This window comes from Pygoscelis adeliae, unplaced genomic scaffold (genome assembly GCF_000699105.1).
Source record: "Pygoscelis adeliae isolate BGI_AS28 unplaced genomic scaffold, ASM69910v1 Scaffold425, whole genome shotgun sequence".
Lineage (NCBI taxonomy): Eukaryota > Metazoa > Chordata > Aves > Sphenisciformes > Spheniscidae > Pygoscelis > Pygoscelis adeliae.
This window is the reverse complement of record NW_008824775.1, coordinates 607,977-630,856: the sequence shown is the minus strand read 5'-3', so window position 1 is coordinate 630,856 and position 22,880 is coordinate 607,977. Positions and strand designations below refer to the sequence as shown.

At 38.7% G+C, this 22,880-nt stretch overlaps 1 protein-coding gene across 1 annotated transcript in view; it reads right to left on the bottom strand.

Annotated features, from left to right (window-relative positions):
- Positions 1-2,727: 2,727 nt before the first annotated feature.
- REV1 (REV1, polymerase (DNA directed)) overlaps positions 2,728-22,880 on the bottom strand; it is a 52,509-nt gene continuing 32,356 nt past the window's right edge. The window contains exons 13-23 of the mRNA XM_009323835.1: positions 22,245-22,465; positions 21,086-21,258; positions 16,791-16,893; positions 14,813-14,969; positions 14,243-14,445; positions 11,433-11,666; positions 7,205-7,313; positions 5,908-6,119; positions 5,573-5,729; positions 4,595-4,697; positions 2,728-3,150 (exon numbers count right to left, since the gene is read on the bottom strand). Coding sequence (XP_009322110.1) covers positions 3,039-3,150; positions 4,595-4,697; positions 5,573-5,729; positions 5,908-6,119; positions 7,205-7,313; positions 11,433-11,666; positions 14,243-14,445; positions 14,813-14,969; positions 16,791-16,893; positions 21,086-21,258; positions 22,245-22,465 — 1,784 coding nt within the window. The 3' untranslated portion in view covers positions 2,728-3,038. The remainder of the gene's footprint in view (positions 3,151-4,594; positions 4,698-5,572; positions 5,730-5,907; positions 6,120-7,204; positions 7,314-11,432; positions 11,667-14,242; positions 14,446-14,812; positions 14,970-16,790; positions 16,894-21,085; positions 21,259-22,244; positions 22,466-22,880) is intronic.

The window sequence follows — 22,880 nt, the reverse complement described above, 5'->3', positions numbered from 1 at the left end:
ATGTCTGTCAAACATTGTGGTCTTGACGTGTTCTTGATTGTTTCCTCGAATGTGGAAGGGTGTGCCTCCCACAGGTAGAAACTCTGGGAACAGGATCATGCTGCTAGTGCAATTGCTGTTGTGGAACTTACAAAATGCCTTCACTAAAAGGCTTTAAGAAAGCAGATGACTGAATATAATACTTAAAGGCTGAAGCAGGGATCACTAAGGGGGAATGAAAATATAATTACAAGTAGACTTTTTTTTTTAAAAAAAAGCTAGTTTCACGTATGTCTTGAGCAGCACTCACAGAACCAGAGCTGTGTACCTGAAACCTAATTGGCAAAATACTTGCTTGAGTTTCAGCAGCTCTGCCTCTGTGTGAACAGTTAGCATGTCCGTTTTCTGAAATGGGGAAAAAGAAAAAGGCAGCTTCAAAAGCAGCAACTAAAGTGGCTCTGAAAGACCCAAACTAGAAACTAGTGGAAACCTGGGCAACGTGACTTGGGTACAGTCCCTCGCCCTCTGTAGACAGACATCTACAAATAGATGCTGTTATATAGACAGATATCCAAGAAGCTAACTTGAGCTGGAAAAATCGACGACAGGCTGGTTGGGGTTGGAAGGGACCTCTTGCGGCTGCCAAGTCCAAACCCCTCCCTGTGCTCAGGGTATGGGCAGCCAGAGCAGGTTGCCCAGGACTGCGTCCGGTTGCGTTTTGAGCATCTCCACTGATGGAGGATCCACAACTCCTGTGGGCAGCCTGTTCCAGGGGGTGCGTGGGCTGTATGTTTCGTACCAGTTTGTGCCTGCTGTCTCCTGCCCTTTTACTTCACCCCCCAGCCTTCTCTTCTCCAGGCTGAACAGTCCCAGCCCTCTCAGCCTCTCCTTGTGTTATGAGAGAAGCTCCGCTCCCTTAAGCAGCTTTGTGGCCCTGCGTTGTATGCCCATGTCCCCTCTCATACTGGGGAGCCCAGAACTGGACCCAGCAGGCCAGGTGTGTCTCACCAGTGCTGAGCAGAGGGGAAGAATCTCCTCCCTTAACCTGCTGGTGATGTTGTTCTTCATGCAGCCCAGGAGGCCGTTGGCTGCCTTTGCTGTGAGCGAGTACTGCTGGTTCAAGCAACCCCCAGGGCCTTATCTGCAGAGCTGCTTTCTGGCCAGCTGGCCCCCGGTGCCTGGGGGGGCTCCTCCCTGGGTGCAGAACTTTGCACTTCTCCTCGTTGAACTTCACGAGGTTCCCACCAGCCCGTTTCTCCAGCCTGTTTGTCTCTCCAGATGCTGCAGAGCCCTCTGCCGCATCAGCCAATCTTGAGTCAGCAGCAAACTCGCTGAGGGTGCGCTCTGCCCCACAGCCAGGTCATAATGAAGATGTTGAACAGGACTGCACCTGGTAATGACTGTGGGGTTACACCACTTGGGACCGGCCTCTAGCAGGACTCTGTGCCACTGATCACCACGCCCAGGGCCTGCCTGCCCAGGTAGTTTTTGATCCACATCCCTGTCTCTAGCCCATACTTCATCAGCTTGCCTATGAGGATGTTACAGGAGATATTATGAAAAGCCTTACTAAAGTCAAGGGAAGCAACATCTACTGCCCTTCCCTCCTCCATCATCACCTTGTAGGAGGCTGCCAGGTTGGTACCTCTCCCAGTGTGCGTTACAAGGGAAGTCCAGGGCACAACCTAAGGCTAAAAAATGCTGTCGCTGCTGTAACCTGTTCTGCAGCCAGTGCAGCGACTGCAGAGCGCTCCCTGCTCTAGCTGTAGTTAGCTGCAGCTAGTTTGAGTGCAGCAGCTCCTGCCCTGTGGTAGCGGAGATGCTTCCAGCTAAGCTGGTGGTGCAAATCCTGCTCCAGGGCTAGCTCCAGTTTGCATTCCAGCTTTCAATTCTACAGTCAGGCGGGTCCACACCCATCCAGGGTTACGTGGGGTACTTCTGATTCCCCCCCAGCCCCCCAGTCATTTCTTCAGAAAATGAAAAGATTTTTCTTACCACCCGGGTTTTGTTCAAGCGGCCTTCATTCTCTCCAGGCACCTGAACAGCCTTGCTTCACCGTATTGGGCCAAATAATAGGACTATACGAGGCTGGTGTACACCTGGAAAAAGCAGACTTGCCCAAAACACAAACTGTAGCGATGCAAGCACACCCCTCCCTACCACGGACACGAACAGACAGGGCTATTTATTTCACTTCTGCTACTCACTACAACCTATTTTGTTGCGTCGCGTGAAGGAAATGCCTGTCACAGGCTGGGGAGAACGATGGTATTTTAAAAGTGGAACACTAGGACTGATGACAGAGGCTTAAACAGTGCTCCACGTCAGCTGCTCCCTAGCTCCTTAACAGCGCTGCTTTTGGGTAACTGTTTAAAGATCTCCATTTGTTTTCCTCCACGAGCACACATCTCTAGAGGTAACAGTACACCTGAATACACAGAGCTCAGAGAGCAATTACGGATCAGCTAACACGCCGTGTGTGCTTTGGGAGTTGCTGGGCCGCGCTGGTTTCTGTCTGTGAAGGATGAAACGGAAAATGAGCTAATATTCTTCCCTCAGCTTAAAATCCGTAATAAAGCCAGTGGGGAAGAAACAGAAAGCAGCCAGGTGAATGTAGAGCAGTCTCCTACGCGTGCTGAGGCAGTGTCACTGTGTAAAACTTTGTGAAATGAATCAAAGCTGCGGCTTTAAGAAAAGGGGTTAGCTATATTCAAACTGAAGCATCACAAAATAGAATCAGTACAAAAATATACATACAGTTCTTTATTAAACAACTGTAAACACTTCACTGTAAAAATCCATAAAACTTTATAAACAAACATTTTGTAAATAGATTCTATGCTACAATAAAAGAATTTTAACACAATTATTTACATGCAATACTGACAAATTTGGCACTTTCTGAAAAGAAATGTACAAAACACTTCGTTGTTTAAAAAGAAATTTGAAATTATAAAAACTCAGGGCATTACTATCATGCACTTTGCAAATACCTCACAAGCACTTATGGCACAGCTAGCAGAGAGCTCCAGGCTCTCATCAAGCTCTTTACTACAAGTTCAGATAACTTTTAGTGTGCTTCCATAAGTTTGTTGTAAAACTACCTGAACATTGTCAAGAATGAAGTCAAATGCCATATTCCAAACTGATTCCACAGATGACTGCATTAACCTGAAGGGGAAAAGGAAGAAGAGGGAGAAAATTACCGTTACAGAACCAGTCCTTTTCGCAGTAAGTTTTGGTCTTCGTATTGGAAAACAAGATCGCAACAGTTCACAATGAACGGTGCTTTGATTCGATCTTGGTAAAGCCCTCTCTCTTCGAATACACCAGGTCTTATCTAATGCCACAGATTCCTCTGCCACTCAATGGTGAAACTTCTCATCTGAACGGTGTCACACCAGCTTGTAAACGTCAGCATTCTGCAGTGGTTGTAAGCCTCCGATTAAAGTGGTGACCTTCTACCAACCTCACACTGAAGAATCAGAAATGGCAAGCTTCTGGATCCTCATCCCAAGACACACGTGCTACTTTTTTCTTCCAACGAATGCCAAGGGTGATTAAGACATTTAAATAACAGGCTTTGGGGGCACTGTATGGTGTTTACTGCTACAAGTGGAACCAAATAACGGAGGCCCGCAGAGCGCTTCTGAGTTACCTCTATCATTCAGCTGCTACTAGAAGCAAGCTAAGGAAATGCCCAAGGAAAACAGAGAAGCTGTGTACGCTCAAAATCCCCTTCTAGGTCACTATTACAGGAGAGCAGAGGGTTCCTGCACTTACAGCTTTGGAAGACCTAACATCAGTATCATATGGACAACTGCGTATCATCCAACGCCTGATTCCTTGTCCTACGCTTGTTACCAGGCTTTGGAGAGACAGACCGCCATGAGTGCAAACCTCGCACACAGGGACCAGGAACGGGACGTGATGCTTTCTGAAGACTTTTATAAGGAATTTACTATATAGCATTCTACAACACCGTTAAATGCACTGTGCGTTTTGCATTTTCTGAGGCCTAAAGACATCCCACAATACAAAAGCATAGTGAAGTTTTTACACTGCTGTAGTCTTTTGGGTGTTAGATTAATTCTGTGAAATAAATACTTTCCAGATCTAAGACACGGAAAGCGGAGCTCCGTAGTTAAGTATCGGTTAGTAAGCAAGTCATAAATGGAACTTGGGCCTCCTGACTCATGGGAAGAGTAATAGGAGCACAGTAACTAAGTAATAAAAATGGATTTAATAGGTTGGAGAGGTGAGACAGGATCTGGATACTGCAGGAGAACTGAAATCAGATGAAACAAAGGAAAGATCTAAGGTGACATGAAAAATGAGTGAGAACAGGATGAAGAAAAGGGACAATAATGACAAAAACTGTATCCTTTGTCTGGAAACAAAAGACTGTAGCAAATGCTATTAAATGCTACTATTAATTTTTCACAAATTACCTATTTTATCTGCCCAACTTCTTTCCACCCCGCAATTTTGGGGGAAAAATATTCACACTCATCAATGGAATGTCTAATAGGCTTTTGGCCTCCCATTGAAGCATCTAGTGCTTAAGCGCTAACAAAACCAGTCTAAATGTCACAAGTACTAGCAAATAAGATACCTTTTCATGTACTTAACAACCAGATCTAACTTTTCCAAATCTTTTTCTTCTATTAGATCAGTACAATACTTCACGACCTGTAGAATGTCTTCTTCCATAGGATCTGTAATAAAAAAAAAGAGAGAACTTTTCTCTAAGTATACTTCGAATATGATCACAGAAACATTGGAATAGAACAGAAAGAAATTCCGCAGTGTTAGCACATCAGGGGCTGATCTGACAATTGCTGTATTCCCATACCTCCCCCCAGCATCACAAGTCGTGTATATAAAAGGACTGCAAGGTCCTGAAATATCTGTCTTGTAGACCTCTTCTTTTTTTTCTTCAGTAAGAACAAATGACAGCCAAGCTAATATTAACCAAAGGGAAAAGAAATAGGGATTTAGAATGGAATGGCTGTTTCGAGACTCTTAGGAGAATAGTAATGTCCAGGGTTGGAAGGATCCCACAGGTCGGATTTCCCAAGATATTAAGGCATTGCTAATTGTTCGACATAATGTTAAAATTCAAATCACCATTTAGCAATGGTGATACACTTTTGCACTTTATTCTAGAATTCCTTCCAGCAGTTATTTTGAAAAAAACTGCATTCCTTTGCCTCTAAAATGACATCTTCATGAAAGAGGAATTCCCCTTCAATAGCTTTCATCCTAGTGGTTGTAACATGTTGGAGAAAATAAGGAAAACCTCCCACACAAGTAACATCAAAGCATAAGACAAGGGCCTGACAAATGGGTTGAAGAGAGAGCATGTAGATTTTCATGATGTTAAGCAAGAAACAGGAGCTGTCAAAAACACAGAATAGCAACTGAGTAGGAAGAATCAAGTTACTCCAAGATTGCAAGGCAGTGAGACTTCAAGATTACTGTGAAAAATATCCAGTGAAAGGAAGAGCGAAGGAAGAAAGTACAAAAAGCCTACTAAAAAAAGTTTTCCTTGTGATGCATGCAAGATCATCACTAGCATGACATCCCATACCTGAAATAGTTGTAATCCATTCTTTCAACAATGTCTTTACATCATTGAATTCAACAGCTCCAGCTAGGTTGGGTGCTTGTGGCCTAAATGAACCAGGCTGTTCAGTCTGCAGAGCTGATGGGCTTGAGGAATCTGAAGTTGATGGAACGGCTTCCGGCTGTTCCAAATATAAAAGTTGATAATGCTCAGTCTGACAAATACGGTAACACCATATATATACATAGATAAGCATCTAGTAAAGAATCCAGTAAAGAAAACAAGCTGCATTTGTGAACATGGGCTAAGTCTAAAGAAACAGACGTAGCTTTACTGAAAGCTGTGCATGTTAAAATTACCTGAGCAGCTGTTCCTTCTTGTTTCAAGAAACCGTCTATTAGCTTCTGTGGGCTTCCAGATGTAGCCAGCATGTTTTTTGCAGGGCTACCAACGAGTTTGTTTTTCAGAGGACTCTGAATCTTTTTTACAGGACTGACCGGATTTTTTTTCCTGATTTTTTTCTTATTTTTCATTGTTGCATGCTTCAGGTGTAGGAAAGGATTTTTTGACACTGAAAAACACAGGAATAGTCAGTGGTTGATACATTTAAAATGTAATACTTCTCCATTGAAAGGGGGACTCTGTATCTTCTATAAAAATCTATGGATCAATTGGGAGAACATAACCTAGAGATAAAGCGACTTAACACTCACACGCCATTCCAGATACGGGCAATGTTTTAAGTATTTGAAAAGCACTGCTAGACAGTAGTGCACTCAGAGGATACTCAACTATTCATAAGCCTTTTAATATCAAGCATTTCAGTGCCTGAATATGAGCCACTGGCGAAATCTGAAGCCTACTGAACGAATTGCTTCGCCTCAGTCAGAGCACTGTCCCACCTAGATACCCGCTAAGACTTCCCACCAGTGGTTATCAGCAAAACCAGCAGCAAAAAGCCCCCCAAAAACTGCTTTTATCATAGTTTACCAAGGAAATCACTCTCATTCCATCATACTAACATATCTGCCTTAGTCCACTGACTATGCAATCAAGGTTTGATTATAATAATGCAGTATTTAACTGGCAATGAACCCAATGACATTTCCAACCTATTTTATGACAAAGCACGTGCACAGGGAATTAATCTTATTTCTTTCTACTGATTATAAAAAGGAGACCTGAGTGACAAGCTCAGAGTAAAACCGTCTGACTATCAGACATATGGTGAGATGTATCATATCTCTAGTTGCCTGAAACCCATACCAGTACTATGGGTTTCAGGGAACCATGAGAATGCTATCTGAACATAGTTTAACTAACTTAGATACCGAAGATGCAATACTTGAAATAACAAGACATATCAAGTTTAGATTCCATTCTGCAAACATATGGACATGGGTACGTTTAGGGCCACAGTCCCAATGAATTGAATTAATTACCCATTTAAGTAAAGCTAGGCATCTGTCTGCAAAATGAGACCACAGCTGGTTGTAACTGACAGTCTGCCAAAAATAAACACAGAAATTCAATTTAACACAGCATCTTCATAGAAGCTTTAGTTATATTTTCCAGTCTGTTATTTAGGGTTGCATAAATCTCTTTGAATAGTAAACAACTTCCATACAAAACTATTGTACAACTATATATACTCACCAAAAGTGTTAGCAGGTTGCTGCTCCGATTGCTTTTGCCTTTGATCATATGCATCTTTCAGCTCTGCTTGCAGCTCAGCAGGTAGTGCAGCAAAAACCTCAGGGTCCACCTGAACAGTAACAAAAGATTCATTTGATTATTTTACCAGTGATCAACACTGCTTGCTTTCCTCTAGAACACTCACATGAGAAAGGTATTTACATTTTATGCCGAACAAAAATAAATGAGATATAACTGAAACACTGTAAAATATGTTGTACATTTTCTTCATGTACTTTAGCTTGTAAAAACCGTAACATCTTCCTTTTAATATTACTCTGCATTTATTATTTTATAAAATTACTTTTTATGGGCCTATAATACACTAACCATCTTTATCCACATACTTTATTCACCACTATCTTTATTCACCTACTGATACACAGTACAGCTATATTAACAGCACAATTAAGCCTAACTCAGAGAACGCTCCCTTCAAATTTCCAAACTCAAACACTGTGACTATCAGACTTTTGCTCCTCCTTTTCTTTTGATACTTCTACTTCCTGGAAGCTGCTACACTCCTCAAACAAAATATCCTTGGAAGTAGTCTCGCTTCTTTAAGGACAGGAAACGCTAGTCCAGCTACCTCATATTTTGAACTAGCACAAGAGGGTTTCATTTCTTTCTCCCACAGATGTCCACCCCTTATTCGACTGATAAAAACGCAGTCCCTTCCAACTGTCCTAGGGGCTTGAATTCTAGACAGGAAATCATTTGTCGCCAATTGCCATACACACTCATACGGACAAAATAAAATTTCATGTATTATCGGTTATCTTCCCTCACTGTGTGTCTGAAGTAGCAAATTAGTGACAGACTAGTCTTGTATTCTGAGTTTCCCAATATTATTGGACAGTGTTTTCAGCTCATAATCTGCAAAACCTAATTCAAAAAACCAAACCTATCATTTAGAGGATTAGATCTGCCTAGTGGGAGAGTGCCCTTCGTTTCAGTGGTAAAATTCAGAGATGCGCACAAACAAAAGAAAATTTATTCAAAACTACTATTACTATTCTAAGGGCACAATACAATTTCTTCCATTATCTGAGATACTGTATTTATTATACATCAGTCTGCATATACATTAAAAGTTACCTCTTATTTTCAATAGAGATTTGAACTTTTTTTTTTAAGCCAAAATATGTGTATATGTCAGGAGGGTAGGCTGTGCTATTCACACAGATGATGTCTAAATTATATAGATAATAAACATGAACATGCTCCCACGGGTAAAACTCATCAATGTAGCACAACATTTTTTCTGATTTTAGAACTCCATGTGCCAACACAAATTTTTCACCACACAAAATATGCACTAATTAAAGGAAGAAATGGCAACAACTCTGACCTCAATTACAGCATATATTGCGCAGAACAAAGCACTGTAGTGGAATGTAGCCAATTAAGTCCAGAGGCGTAAGTTATTTTTTAAACGTAAATTTTATTTAATAAAACTATTTTAAAAAGGTTAGTGTTCTCTGGTTAAGCGCTCGAGAGTCAGGAATTTGGGAGGCTCTGAATTAACACTGTTTTTTGTGTACACCACTTAATAATTCATGCAGAAATAATGCAGTACAGGGAACTGGACGCGCTTTTGTTATTCCCCCTATCATTGCCCTCTGAAAGTGTAACATGTAAAAATTCAGTTAGAAGACCTATTAGTCAAGTTCATACGAATTCTATACTAATTAATTGGAGTTTTGGGTAATTTACCATACAGCCAGAGTGTCCTAACATAGCCTTCATATAGCTGTATCACATTCACATTATGGAGGACCTTGATTTTATAAATTCATGTATTAGCTCAGCATACAGCTATCGGTATTTTTGATGTGCTGTATAAATTTCCTTAGAAGGAATCTATACCATGTTAAGACAATGTACGGACGAGGTGCAAATTTGCCAGCAGTAATTAACTCCACTACTACAAATGTCATTAATTTCTAAGCATCTGTAATCTTCTTGCATCCTATGCTTTTACAGGATTCAGCTGTGACAGAGATACACAGCTCTTCTAAATTTTAAGATTACTTCAACAGCTGATGGAAATGAATGCAACCTGTCTGGATTCTTTTTAGGGGAGAACCTTACCCAGCAAAGGACATTTTCCACACGTTTTCTAATGAAAATGTCACTATCAGCCAATTAATTTGGCACCTGGTCATAAAAACACAGTTCAGGCAAAAGGAACAAAGGGTTGAAAACCAAGCCTAATTAAGTTATAAAAAGATGGCAGGGCATCATTTACATTTGCTGAGTTGATGTAGCTGAAGTACTCAATTTGGAGTGGCTTGCAATATTTCTATACCTGAAACCTGTCACTACCTAGTTCACTGCGTCATTCGAAAGAAAGCAATCTTAATGTTTGTGTGCACTCATACAATATACATTCCCACAAAGACTTTAACAATAAAAAAAATTGTGTCAAACTATATTTAGACAAAGATGATATTTTTGAATTAAGTTCACATTTGATTTTAACACAGAAAAAAATCCTCCCGCATTGATCAACTGGTTTTAGCATTTTTTTTCTCCAAGCCTAAGGAAGCTATTCAACCATATTATTCTAGGTATTAAACTTGGACCTAACAGAAAATGAAAACTCTAAATCTTAGTTCTCTTTTTGCCAATAAAGAAAGCTGAATGGTTTTCAGGAGAAAATTTGGAGTACAAGCATAAGGCATTCTAAAATAGACAGTATGGATATCTCCGACAAATAAATAGGAAGTAGCCAATTCTTTTTGAACTACATCTTCAAACAAAAAGGCTGCTCTGCTAAGCTGACATTTTTGGATCAAGTAAGGGTCACAAAATGCATTAGGAGGTAGAGACAGGAAAACCAGTGCATTTGAGTGTGTAAATTAGGTCTTTCTAAGACAATTTCAAGAAGCGACGCTGTTATAAAGAAACAACAATCGAATCTCAACTACCTATTAATAGATAGATAAAGCATAAACACAAACTAAATGTAATTTTTATAGAAAGCCATATGCAGTTAAAGTTTACTCTGAAAAAGAGTACTGAGTGGTAAAACAAGTGTGGAGGGGTGTACTTTAAAGCACAGCATAATTTAACATACAAGTCCAAGATAAACTCTTGCCTATGAGTAAATGTAACTACATAATTTAAAGCAGCTGGGGCACGGAGATTTCATATACTATTTGCACAACATCTCCATAGGGGAAACCCAACTTTGCAGTTCAGTAATAAAAACTGACACAACTGGTTTTGAACCAAATTTTAGTAGTAGAATAGACTACACATCTTCTAAAAAACAATTATGCATTAACTATTATTTACTAAAAACAGGTCAGGAATTTCTACCTAGTTTTCTCTGGATTCTTTGTCAGCTAAGCAGCATTATGCCTTAGAAACAGCAACAAATATCTCTATAAATCTGATCAGGTGATATCACTTTGTTTGACTACTGCAATGGAGCAATGGCACAGCAAATAGAAAAATAATGCTCTATTTTAAATGATGCATATGAAATATATTATATCTCTGGGTAATCCAATCTTTGATTTTTATTTTTCTTTTACCCGACATTTGTTCAGCACCATCTTGGATTGACGGGTGGAATATAATTAGAAGCATCATTACCGCTCCCCCTTCAGGTCCCTATTTTGAGAAACAACTTTGCACTTTCCTCATCCTGTACATGCTGTGTATGAGCTCATTTAAAAATTATGGAGACATTCACGATCTTTAGCCATGCCTGCCTCTCTCCCAGGAATTTGATATAAACAATCACACATCTACAGAAACTAGTAGAGGATGGCTTTACACCATCAAAACATCCACTTAAACAGAGTGAGTCTCCTGTGACTAGCTAAGCAGATTTTAGGACTGCTTCAGACTGATGGTGCAGTGTAACTCGGCTGCAATGCAGAAAAAAAGGCTATTTACACACTGGATTGCAAAGCAAAGGGTAAATGAGGAGGTTTTACATTAAACAACAGCAAAAACATAGGCATACTGATGCCTATAAATCTTTAATAAATACGATCATACTATGTTTGTGATAGATCAAGTTACATTTAAAAGCACAGACTTTTTAAGATATTAAAGGACCATAAATAATTTGGTAAGTCATAGATTCTAGTAATGCTGTCTCAAGAAAAAGCTGTTAACTGTTCCTATAGGTGGGAAGTTGATGTTTATTGATACCCTGCAAACATCCTACCTGTGAGAAAGCTGGCAAGGCTATCACGTTAATTCCCATATTGGTATTTGGTTCTTGGAGATCTGGTATTTGTAAAAGCACTGTTCCAACTGGTTGTGACAGAAGTGCAGTGTTACATCCATTTATTGGCTCTTTTTTGCCATCTCCGTAATTCTCTCCTTGCTGAATGGTGTATATTTGCTCTACTTGTTCTCGGAGATCAGGTGGCAGAGCTTCGAGCACAGACTTATCTAGCTGCAAATATACAAAGCTTTTAGATTTCTCTGAGGAATAGAGAACAGAGTTAATGTTACTCAAAAACTAGTTCTACAGTTTTGAATTTTAGAAAAAAAATATTAATTTTAATCTGTGTATGCAAACAAACTTAGGAACCTGACAGTTACACTCTGCAGCAGCAGAATGTAAAAATATCATTTAAGACTAAGTAGTTCAGTAAATATGAATGCTCAGTTTTATCTTTTCACAATGTTCAGTGCTCTCATCACAAATCATATCTAAGGTTTCCTCTACAACTACCCGACGACAAGGAAACCCAAATTCTGAGTTCAAATTATATAGGCAACATGTTGATACGAATACTAAATTGGTGTCTGGTACAAAGCAGTAAGCAATTAATTTCTTTCTTTATATAGTTCTAGGATACATGTTACTAATTTACTTTAATGGTATCATGTATGTTTGCATACCGTCAGACTCTTGTCACAGATTTTGATAATGAAATAAGCTTTAGATTCAAATTTTTGCTTGCCATAATTGGTACTTACCCTCGATTATCAACTTGAAACAACTGAAATGACCCCTCAGTACCTAGAAGTTGCTGTATACAATGACAGCTGCACGAGTGACAGAATGAATGTAACTGACAAGCAGATTTACAGCACCATTTTTCTCACAAGTAAAATTTGAGTAAAACTATGTAGATAAATGCCAGTGTTTGCCTGTAAGTTCTGCTAAATGAGACTCAATGGCAGAGTTAGAAAACTTTATCTTTCACCTTTAAGAAGAAAATTTGGAGTTTATGACCAGATTCTGGATTTACAGAGAAGAACTACAAATTATCTATGAGAAGATACTTGGCTTATGGTAACTGAGAGGTTTCGACAAAAGCTGTCTGTATTACTAATCTCTTCAGTTAGTCATTCTACATTCTGTTTGTGTTCCCTCATTCCAAATTTGCTACATATATTCCTCTATAAACATTTTCTGGAAATCCTGGGTGTAAAATATCTTGCTGTTGCTTTCCTAGCACACAGTACACAAACAGCAGTATGGGACTAACTCTCACCACTCCTCCCCTGTACCGAATTCTGTATTATATTCCATATTATAATATGGTTATAAAGCAGAAGGAAAGATAAGCATATTGTGCCATAAGGCCACCAAAGCTTTAGGAACTCTACTGCACAGCTAGTGCATTTTTCGCTTGTTCATACATATTCCTCCTATAGGAGAATCTGAGTATATGGAGCTTCACATTGTTCAGTCAAGTTGCTTTTAGATCCTGAGCTAACTCGGGTATTGCATTATGGAAAAAACAGTTTTCTGCCAAAAGCATAATTGGCTTCTAAAAATGTATAAATATTTGGTAAAGCAGTTAACAGAACATCAACAAAGGCTTTTACAGATTGAAATTACAGAAATTAAAATTACAGATTTTTACAGAAAAGCATGTAAATCTGCTTATACCTGAGATACCTACAGAATTCAGTGCACCTTGCTCACAACAGACCCTTATAACAGATGTCCGCTTGAATAACATGTGGGATGGAAATAAGGAGGCTCTTCCTTTGTTAACACACACAAACCCCCCACCCAAACCCCACAGAAATATTTTACTTAAATAAAGATTGTCCTCCTCTCATCTAAAAGGTGATATTCTGTACAAATGTTAAGTGTGCATCTTAGCTTCAATATTATTTGAAGAAAATTTGAAAAAACACAGGAAGATGAATAATTAAATCTAAATACGAGTTTGACATTCTTTTAGACAGAAACTTAGAGCACAGCCATCGTAAAAGTACATGAGTAAGACTAGTTGCCGTTCAGTTCCTTCTCACTGACTAAAGCTTGAAGGCAGATTTATAGTGTAATTTAAAGACTGGTATAGAATACATGATTTTAAGAAATTATGTGGAGAAGACTACCTGATTATCATTTATTGGCATCTGTGGCAAAGAATATTGCTGCCATAAAGAGGGATGGAAAACTAGGAGTTCTGTCTCCATGAAAATGACACAAAGTACTTGTCAAAATCCTTCTTGAGCCACTCATCAGCGATTAAGCTAATCAGAAACAATTTTTAAGAGCTAACATAAGAAAAGGGAATTTACAAATCTGCATCATATCATAATCATATCAACACTGAGCATTAACTATAGAATGTGTCTAATTTCTCTGATGAAAGTTTTCCTAAAGTTTATTTCGTGTTTTTTATAATTAGGCTTTGGGCTTTGGTTGTGAAAGGTAATGTTTTTTACTATTTCATCCTTGGCACCTTTTCCATTCCTGTTCCATTCCAATCCTTTGGCAACTGATGGGAAGGGAAAAAGATACTGGAAAATTAAATTTCCTTCCTTTGAAAAAATATAACCTTTTTTGAGTTAGTCTACAAATGTCTGCTCTGTAAAAATCCTTTTATTAAGGCAAAACAGTTTTGCATCAATAACAGTTTCTTACTGCGCATCGTACTCTACTAGAGCTCTTTCTGTTTAAAAGAAGTGTAATGTAACTTTTTCTGCTCTATCCAAATAAGACAAACAATCTCAAGTTATTACAATATATTACAGATGTTTTATATTCTCAGATTTTACCTGGGAAGCAGATGGAACCTCAATACTCAAATTAAGCCTGGATTTTACGCTGATAGGAGAATGTACGCCATTCCATTTGACAGCAGACTCGGTGTTGTTAACATTAGAATTGAGACCAGATGTGAGATGGGTACCGCGAGATGGAAGAAAAGTGCAAGTTCTTGAATCAGAAGATATTTCAAGGTCCATAGCAGCCACAAATACTATACATATGAAAACAAAATACAGAATGATCATCTAATAGTTAAAAAAACTCTGAAGATTCAAGATACAGTAAAGCTAATTTCCAGTTTTCTTTGCTAAATAGTTTATACAATATATAGCATAATTATAACACTTCCTATTTTAAATTATCCTTTGTTACTATTAACTTTTAAAAATGATCGGAATAATCCTATACAAAGTTTTATTTGTAGCATTTTCATTTGCAGCAGCAAAATCCACTCTCAAAGAGTTTATGTTAAATAGTTGTACTGGTATAATATTGAATAAGTATTCAAAAAGGTAATCTATGTTGGAGCCCTTCAGAACTGATCATTATCACACATGCAAAGTACAAAGTTTACTGACCTTCCTTACGTTCTTCTTCTGAGCACTTTTTTGCTTTCTGAACATGAAAAAGATCAATAACTGAATGTGATCCACCAGGTAAGTGTCCAGATTGTACTGTTGAGCAAGCCGAAGTGGTTTTACTGATGGGAACTAACTGCTGTACCTGAATTCCAACCTAAATCCAAAACATTAATACATTCATTTTATGAAGTTAAAAAAAAAAAAAAAATCAAAAAATCTGTAATTCTTTCATAATAGCATTGCCTTCTCTGAAATTGGCTGCCTGTTTTGCGTGGGGGAGAGAACAAATAAAAGTATGTTGAAATACACATAAATAGCCACTAAAAACATCCCAAACAAATCCTAGGATTATCCACCACAGTCGCAACAACTAAGAAATTACAAAGATAATACCATCTTAACTTCTCCAATATAGAAAAGTGTTGTCAACAGGATCATGAAACAATGCGTTTATTATGAAATTTCTTAGACACTAACAAATATAGACAAGCATGAAGGAGCTAGTGTATGTATTTCCACCGGGTCATCTTCTATAATTACATAGCAAGGATTTTGTTTGTTAACAGTTTCTTAGTTGCAATTAATGGGATATTAAAACATCATTGTAAAAAGTGTTTCTTTGCACTTCTATCTTTTTGCTTTGAAATATTTCTAGATTTGAGTTCTAGAACTTGTAAGAAGCCTTTGGAATACTGTGTTTGCTGTGCTGTACAACAACTCTGCCTTGGGTTTTTTGGCCTTTTACAACAAGCGTTTGAGTTGAAGTGTTATGCTAAGCCTACAGGACAAGTGAGTGGATTCACCTCCTCAGGTGTGGGCATGAACAGCTAAGGGTATCACTTTAGGACCTTTCTAGATATCGTGAGAAAAAGGACACTTTAAAGCATGACTCACCTCATGTATAAGCAAAGCTTCAGGGGACTAGCTCCAATATAGACATAGACATTGGATGTGTCTAAAGTCAGTTGAAAGGAATACTACTGAGGGACCTTCTATATATCTGCACTTTATTATATAATCTAGAACTGAATGGCCCCTCCAGAACTGAACAGAGCCACCTGGTCAGAAGCAGTACATTGTTTTGCAAAACAACATGTGCAACACCCACAGGATACTAACTTTAAAGAAGAATCCTCTAAAACAAGGGCTAAAGAAATCAAGTGAAATAGAATGATGTAAGAAATCAGGAAAGACAACAAAGGAGACAGACAGACAAGAAACTCGAAAAATTCAGGGAGAGGATGATAAATAGTTCCTCAACTCCAAGAAGAAACCCAAGCCATGGAGCTGACTTTGCAAGGCAACATTGTGCATCAAAACCCTACTTCCACATCTAGATGACCAATAAATGCAGGTTTGTTTTAGAAAGCCTCTGTGCTCCGTTGTAACAAATGGCTGATGCCAAAATAGTCTTATCACGGGTTCACGTTGCTATGACAAAACCACTGAGATGAGCAAGAGTGTTCTAAAATAAACCATGATTCAAAAGAGCCAGTAATTCACCTTCAAACAAAGGCCAAACCATGGGTTGGTAACTTTTTTGGCTCTAAGACTTGCAGTCTAGAGCAAAAACTCCTCTGATCTGTATCTTTGATTGGCATTACAAACAGTATTTGTATTAGTTACTTAACTAGTAGCTGTGAAAAAGTTTACAGAAAATTCTAAGACAAAATAGAATTTACACGTGCTAATAGAACTGTAGAAGATACAGTCTAACTTTGCTACCTCAGGCTGTTTTAAGTTGTGGATTAATCCATACCACAATAAATTTTTCTTTTTTTACATTTATGGCTTTGTAACATGTTTTTCAAAGGTAAACATACCATAATATGATTGCATAGCCTAATTTACATAAGCTTTGTATTATCTACACTTTTGCTTAAGTTTATCATCTATCCTGGAGAACTGAAAATTTATGAAAGACAATGAAGAAGGTTGATAAAGAGAATAAATTTCAGTTTTCCCATTAACTCACCCCTCGCATATCCGATATGTTCAGTTTCATTGTGTGAAACATGTTGAGAGTTTCTTTCCCAATTACTTTTGCACTGTCTGTTGCATGGTCTAGAGTCACAGTCCTACAAAGAATAAAGAAGTATGGTTAAAAAGGAAACTGTTTCACCAGTCCTAAAGACAGCAACAATTCTGTATTTATTCCAGAGAGGACCTCAAAGAAAGACAGATCATAATTTCCTGGCATACAGAAACTGAACACTGTTTTTTGTTCTGTGGTTTCTTTTTAAATGCAATTAGAACTAAGCATGTTCTACAGAAAAAAAGCAGATTACTTACTAATTGAACATTCTCAGTGTGTGGTCCACACATTAAATTGTCAAATAGAGTATATATTTATATACATGCTATCTATTGAAGCCAGACAAAAATGTTTCACTTTACAGTACTCATAGAAATGCACTCATGCACCATCCTTCACTCAAGCTTGGTTCATAAAGAGTTTGCTCAGTATTATTTCAGTTGTCAGTTGTCAAATGTCTAAAGCAAGAGTTTCAGAAGGAACTCTGAGGGAGAAGTAGATATAGGCATGTGCAAGTGGATTACAAATAACTAAGAACTCAGATTAATGGTAAGTAACTTTAACTTTAAACAACATTCCAAATACACACCTTACACTGTGGGCAATTTTCTGCAACAACTCTCACAAAATTACCTGGTTGCGAGTTTTACAAATCGCCACCTGAAAGCTTGGCAGGGCAGTAGTAGTGCTTGGTAGTTCTGGATTCTCTAATGGCCTAACATTTGAGACAGATAAGGACAGAATTTCAGGTGGCTAATCAAACATTATGTGAGTGATGTAAAGTCTTCTCAGTGAGGTAACCGATGCACTTTTAACTCTGATGGAGTGGGCTCTATGGACTAAAGGAAGTTCCACCTTGGTGTTTTGACAGGGTGACATCCTGACAACTTACTAAACACTTTGATGGTGTCTCCTTAAATTTTACTCTACTTTTGAATATGTCAGAAACCACCATGAACAGCCAAGTGATCTCCAGAAAGGTCTGGTTCTGCCAATATGAAAAGGAAAAACCTTCCTGCTGTGAATGATATGAAGACCTCCCTGAGCCTTACACGTTAACGTTTTTAAGAAAAAGGAGATCATATCACCATTAAGATGCAGCTATGCAAAATATTAGGGAGAAATGCAGGATGGGTCTAAAGGTACACACCATTTCAGAAGAGTATTTTACAAAGGTCTATGCTGTACTATCAGGACTTGCTATCAATGATGCAGTAAAAATACCATTAAGCATCTCAGAAGTTGAATTTGATTTTAAGCATGTCTGTGAGTCTGAATCCTTTGTAGGACTATGATTATCCTTCTAGGGAATCTTGACCTCTAGGACGAGAAAGCATAGCAACTCATTCACCTGCGAGGTGAGGGGGCAAGAAATGGGTCATGTAGCTACAGAGAAAATTTTTAATTGAAGAGAGGAACTGGTCACTTTTAGCTCCAGAAAATAATCCCAAACTGTTGGAACTAGGCTGTACATAAGGAAAGCACACCTGAGGGAACACCACCCCGAGATTCTAATCCATTTGCCTGGATGCAACTTCCAGAGTTTACTCTGCTGCTGCTAAAAAGCATTTCATTGGACTGAATGGAAATGCTCTAACAAAGACAGGAATACAGCATCCATATCATCAAATAGCATAATTTGCATTGACTGGGGTTGCCAAGTTCATTAGTAAAGCCGGAAGCGAAACAGAGACATTGCCAAACAAGATCCTGGCATCAGAACTGCTTCATCTATGCGTGAACAACTTAGCATCCTTGGGTGCCCCCTCCTCTTACCTTAATGAAGACTTTATGAATTAGGGAAATTTCAGGGCACGTACATTAGCATGCCTGACCACAGAAATGAGGTGCAAAGCATTGACCTGTCCATGAGAAAGCAGCCTGGCACTAGTTCCAATAAAGGAGGAATAAAGCTCTATCTCAACACACCCTCAAACCTATGTTCTTAGGCTGTTAAGAGAGTAAATCTTCAGCTCAAAGAATTCAGGACAGCCAGAAGACAAAAGTATAGACTGATGGATTTTCTTCTTGATATACCAATCCCAAAAGGTGATGAGCTTCTGATAGTGAAAGGTGAATTTTGTAGTTTAAGTTTTTAATACAGCTGAATTGTATGCCACAAGCTCACAAGACCCTATGCATGCAAGTCCTACTGTTGGGCTCTAACCCACTGAAAGAACACCCCCACCTCTTCTGTTATCAGCAACCCTGAGCAAATGACCCTTCAGTTCCGGAGGGATTCATCTGTTACAAAAACCCGAGATGCAGGGAAAAGTAGAAAAGACACCAAATGCACGCTCACACAAAAGCCAGGATCGTCCCTTTACCTAAGCAACAACTGCTTTGATACAGAAGTGTCTGCCTGAAGAATAAACGTGTATTTAAAAGGTTCTGAGACAATCTTGTATGAAACAGCATGTAACTACATGATGCTCTATGCCTAGATTTCATTCTTGTGTTTTCAGTATGCAAGCATATAAATAAATTTGAGATAAAAAAAATCTTTAGTCAACATCATCCAGTTGAACAATAGGAAACAAAGAAAAATCAGAAATAAATAACGGGTAAGAGTAACAGCACTGCTTGTGGAAGCTGAAGGTCCTACTCCTTTGACAGTGATCCATCAACTGACTATCCAGGCAGAGTAACTGGGTTATCTCATCTCACCAGGGATGGGCAGCCACCACAGGTAGCACCTCAGTGAGATCAACAGTGCTGCAGTGAGACCCGGTAGAAAGAGACTTTAGTACGTCGATAACGATCCCCAGGAAAACAAAGGCACGTCTGATGAGGAACTTACGACTATATGAAACAACGTAACTGTGAAGGTCAAGAGACATGAACGAGTTGCCTTCTTCAACAGCTGAAACATGGGGCATGGTCTCTGATCTTGACATTCTGAGATTCAACTTTCTTAACTCCACTTTGGATCTTCATTTTCTTTTCTCTTCTAGGACCAAAAAAATTCTCTGCAGACTTATTGGTGAAACAACAGGAAAGACAGGTTCGACACGAAGAAACTTGTCTGTACTAAGACGGACAACTGCAGTCCAACGTATCTGATGCCAGCTCCATTCTTCAGAATCCAAAGTGGCGTCTTAGTCTTCTGCAGCGAGTAATTCTGCAAATACCGCCCTAGTCCCCATGCACTCTAGACTTGAAGGGGAACGGTACTGATCAGACATCCTTCTTGACAAGTACAAAGGCAATTTTCTTTGAAAACTGACTCCAACTGTCACAATCAGCATGTGACCAACAACCTATCAAGGAACAGCAGAAAGCCCCTCAAGAAAAAGGAAAGTACCCAACACTACACAGCTTAGCGAGAGGAAACAGTTTGCAGCAGCAGAACATTTCAACTCAGCTGGTCACTGAAAGAAATAAAAATGCTGCTGCATGCGTGTCATACTGCAGGATGTAAATATGTCTCCTACAAGTACTGCAAAAGGAAAACCAGCTCTAATATTGAGCAAGGTGGAGAAATGTACACCAACAATATACATGTACATATGTATTATTGTTGAAAACAAACCCTTTAAAAGATCAAACGCCTTTCTTAGCTAGTATTTCATGAGACTATTATCAAATTAAGAGCAACCCTAAACTACAGATTATTAAAGTCAAAAAGGAGGAAGAGAAAAAAATGTACCTCCCTACCAAGAGAAACGGATAGTCACAATAATTCATTGAAAATATTTCACTAAATTACTTTAATTTTTAAGTAGCATCCACAGACACGCAAGAGTACAGTCTCTCAAGACAGCAATTTCAAACCACAAAGAATGCACTTCTGGAATCAGACTCCTTCTTTCCTATTCCTGCTTCCTCTGAAAACCACGAATTGTTTCTTCTATGCCCAAAAACTTTTCAACTTCTGATATATTTTCTTTTTTCCCCATTTTTCTCTTTGAAGAAACTCAAAGGCAAAAGATGACTGTTAAAATTGTTCTCTCTGATCTGGACACCTTAGTCTCTGCCTTCTTTCTCCTCCCAATCATGGGGGGATTTACGTTCCATGCTAATGACCATAAGACCACATATGTACAACCCGAACACAGAAGACTTTTGATAATAATATTCTATTTCTGATTTTGGTGCAGGTTTGATACGTAGACAAAGAGGTACCAAGCACTTTAAAATTTCTGTCCTGTCTTCCTGTAAGTTTTGGTGCTCAACATCCTTCAGAAGTGTGCTCATGCCTACTACCAACCATTCTTTTTTCCATGTGTAGTTACCTGGCGATATTATCACAGATTCCATGACCCCCGTATTTTGCAGGTTCCACTGGCGCCCCAGCCTTTCTGACCATAATTTTAAGGGTCAATCGTTTACCCTTCATACCAGCAGCTTCAAGTCTACGTTGGATTTCTTCTGAGAGGCTCAGAAGGAAAGCTTCTGCTTCCTTAGGCTGAAGGAGAAAAACAACATCATGTTTAGAGAATTACTAGTTTTCAAATATTGAAGGTAAATCATTAAGGGTTAATGCAATCCAGATCGTGTAAACTGAAAAGAGCAAGCTGACTCACAGGCAATTGTCTTGTTTACCTTCAAGTGTTTTGTTTACATTGTAGGTCGCTGAAGTTAGGTGAGATGGCAGATTCCTATCCTAATGCTGAAATAAGTAAGAAATACTAAGTCCTTTTGGAAATAAGTCTTTAAAAAAAAGTATTTAGAATAACTTTAAGAACAAACCTAGAAGACGAAGAGCATAGGGCTTATAAGGAAAATTTTTTTCACCATGAGGAAAGTCAAGCAATGGAACATGTTGCTCAGAGAAGTCGTGCAGTCTTTGTTCTTGGAGGTTCCCAACACCAGACTGGATAAAGTCCTGAGCAACTGGTCTAATGTCATAGCTTCTCCTGCTTTGAACAAAAGGCTGGACTACACAACATCATGAGGTCTCTCCCAACCTGATTCTTCTATAATTTCTATAAATGCTTAAGTTGTCAACAAAGAGCTGAGTTATTTTTTGATATGATTTGTCAACAACACTCCCCCCCTACAATATTTGTAAAAAGTCTAATAAAAATGTTGTACTGGAGCAGCTGGTGATGGTTTCAGGCACTGGCATCTTTGAATCATCAGCATTTAAATGAAAGAGAATGCTAGGTGCTGACAAACCTACTGCAGTTCTCTTTTTCTGTACCAGACTTGTATAACAAATGCAGAATAGCCAGCTAATTTTGTGCAAGCTTCTTTTCAGTCCAATACTTTTGCAGTCTCTCCTCCCATTTTATCGTTTGGTCTCCTACTTCTTCATTTTCCTCATTTCTGTTTGGTGGCTAAGATGGTGCTCTAACAGATCAAAGTGTAAGTGAAAATAATCAGAATATGAGAAGATTCTTCTACAGCTGAAAGAAATCACTGCAGAAAAGAAAGTAAGTTTGAATTTACCTGTGTAAACCTAATTCCATAGTTGATTTCTGCTGAAACAGATTTTCTTTCTTTTTCTGTACGAACGGGTCGATCATCCAAACCACGACAAAATCTGTAGAGCATTTGTCCTGTTTTTGGACCAAATTCTTTTTGCAGTTTTGACATTGAAGCACACTGCAGATCTCCACAGGTTTTAATTCCCAAAGAAGCCAGCTTAGATTCCATCGTCCTGCCAACTCCTAACAACAAAGCAATTAGTTCTGTTAACCCTACACAATTCAGAGCCAGTCAGGTTTTGAACAAATAAAATTTGTCTTTTTAGACCTATGCCAGGTCATATCAAATTAATAAATAAGTATACACCATAAAAAATAAATTCCACTCAATAAAACATGGTTCAAATGGAAACTTTTGCTGTCTTCACCTGTATTTCTTTAATCTGTTTTATCGATTTAGTTTAAGATATCATACTGCAGCGTGTTTCTTTATTTCTGGGTAAAATGTGAATGACTCCTGCTTGCAAATCTTCTTGACAAGGTACTGCCTGTTACAGAGTATATAGCTCTGAATACCACAACACTCAGTCCAAAAAGTGTCCAATATGCCGGATGGGATTCACCCGAGGGTGCTGAGAGAGCTGGCGGAGGAGCTAGC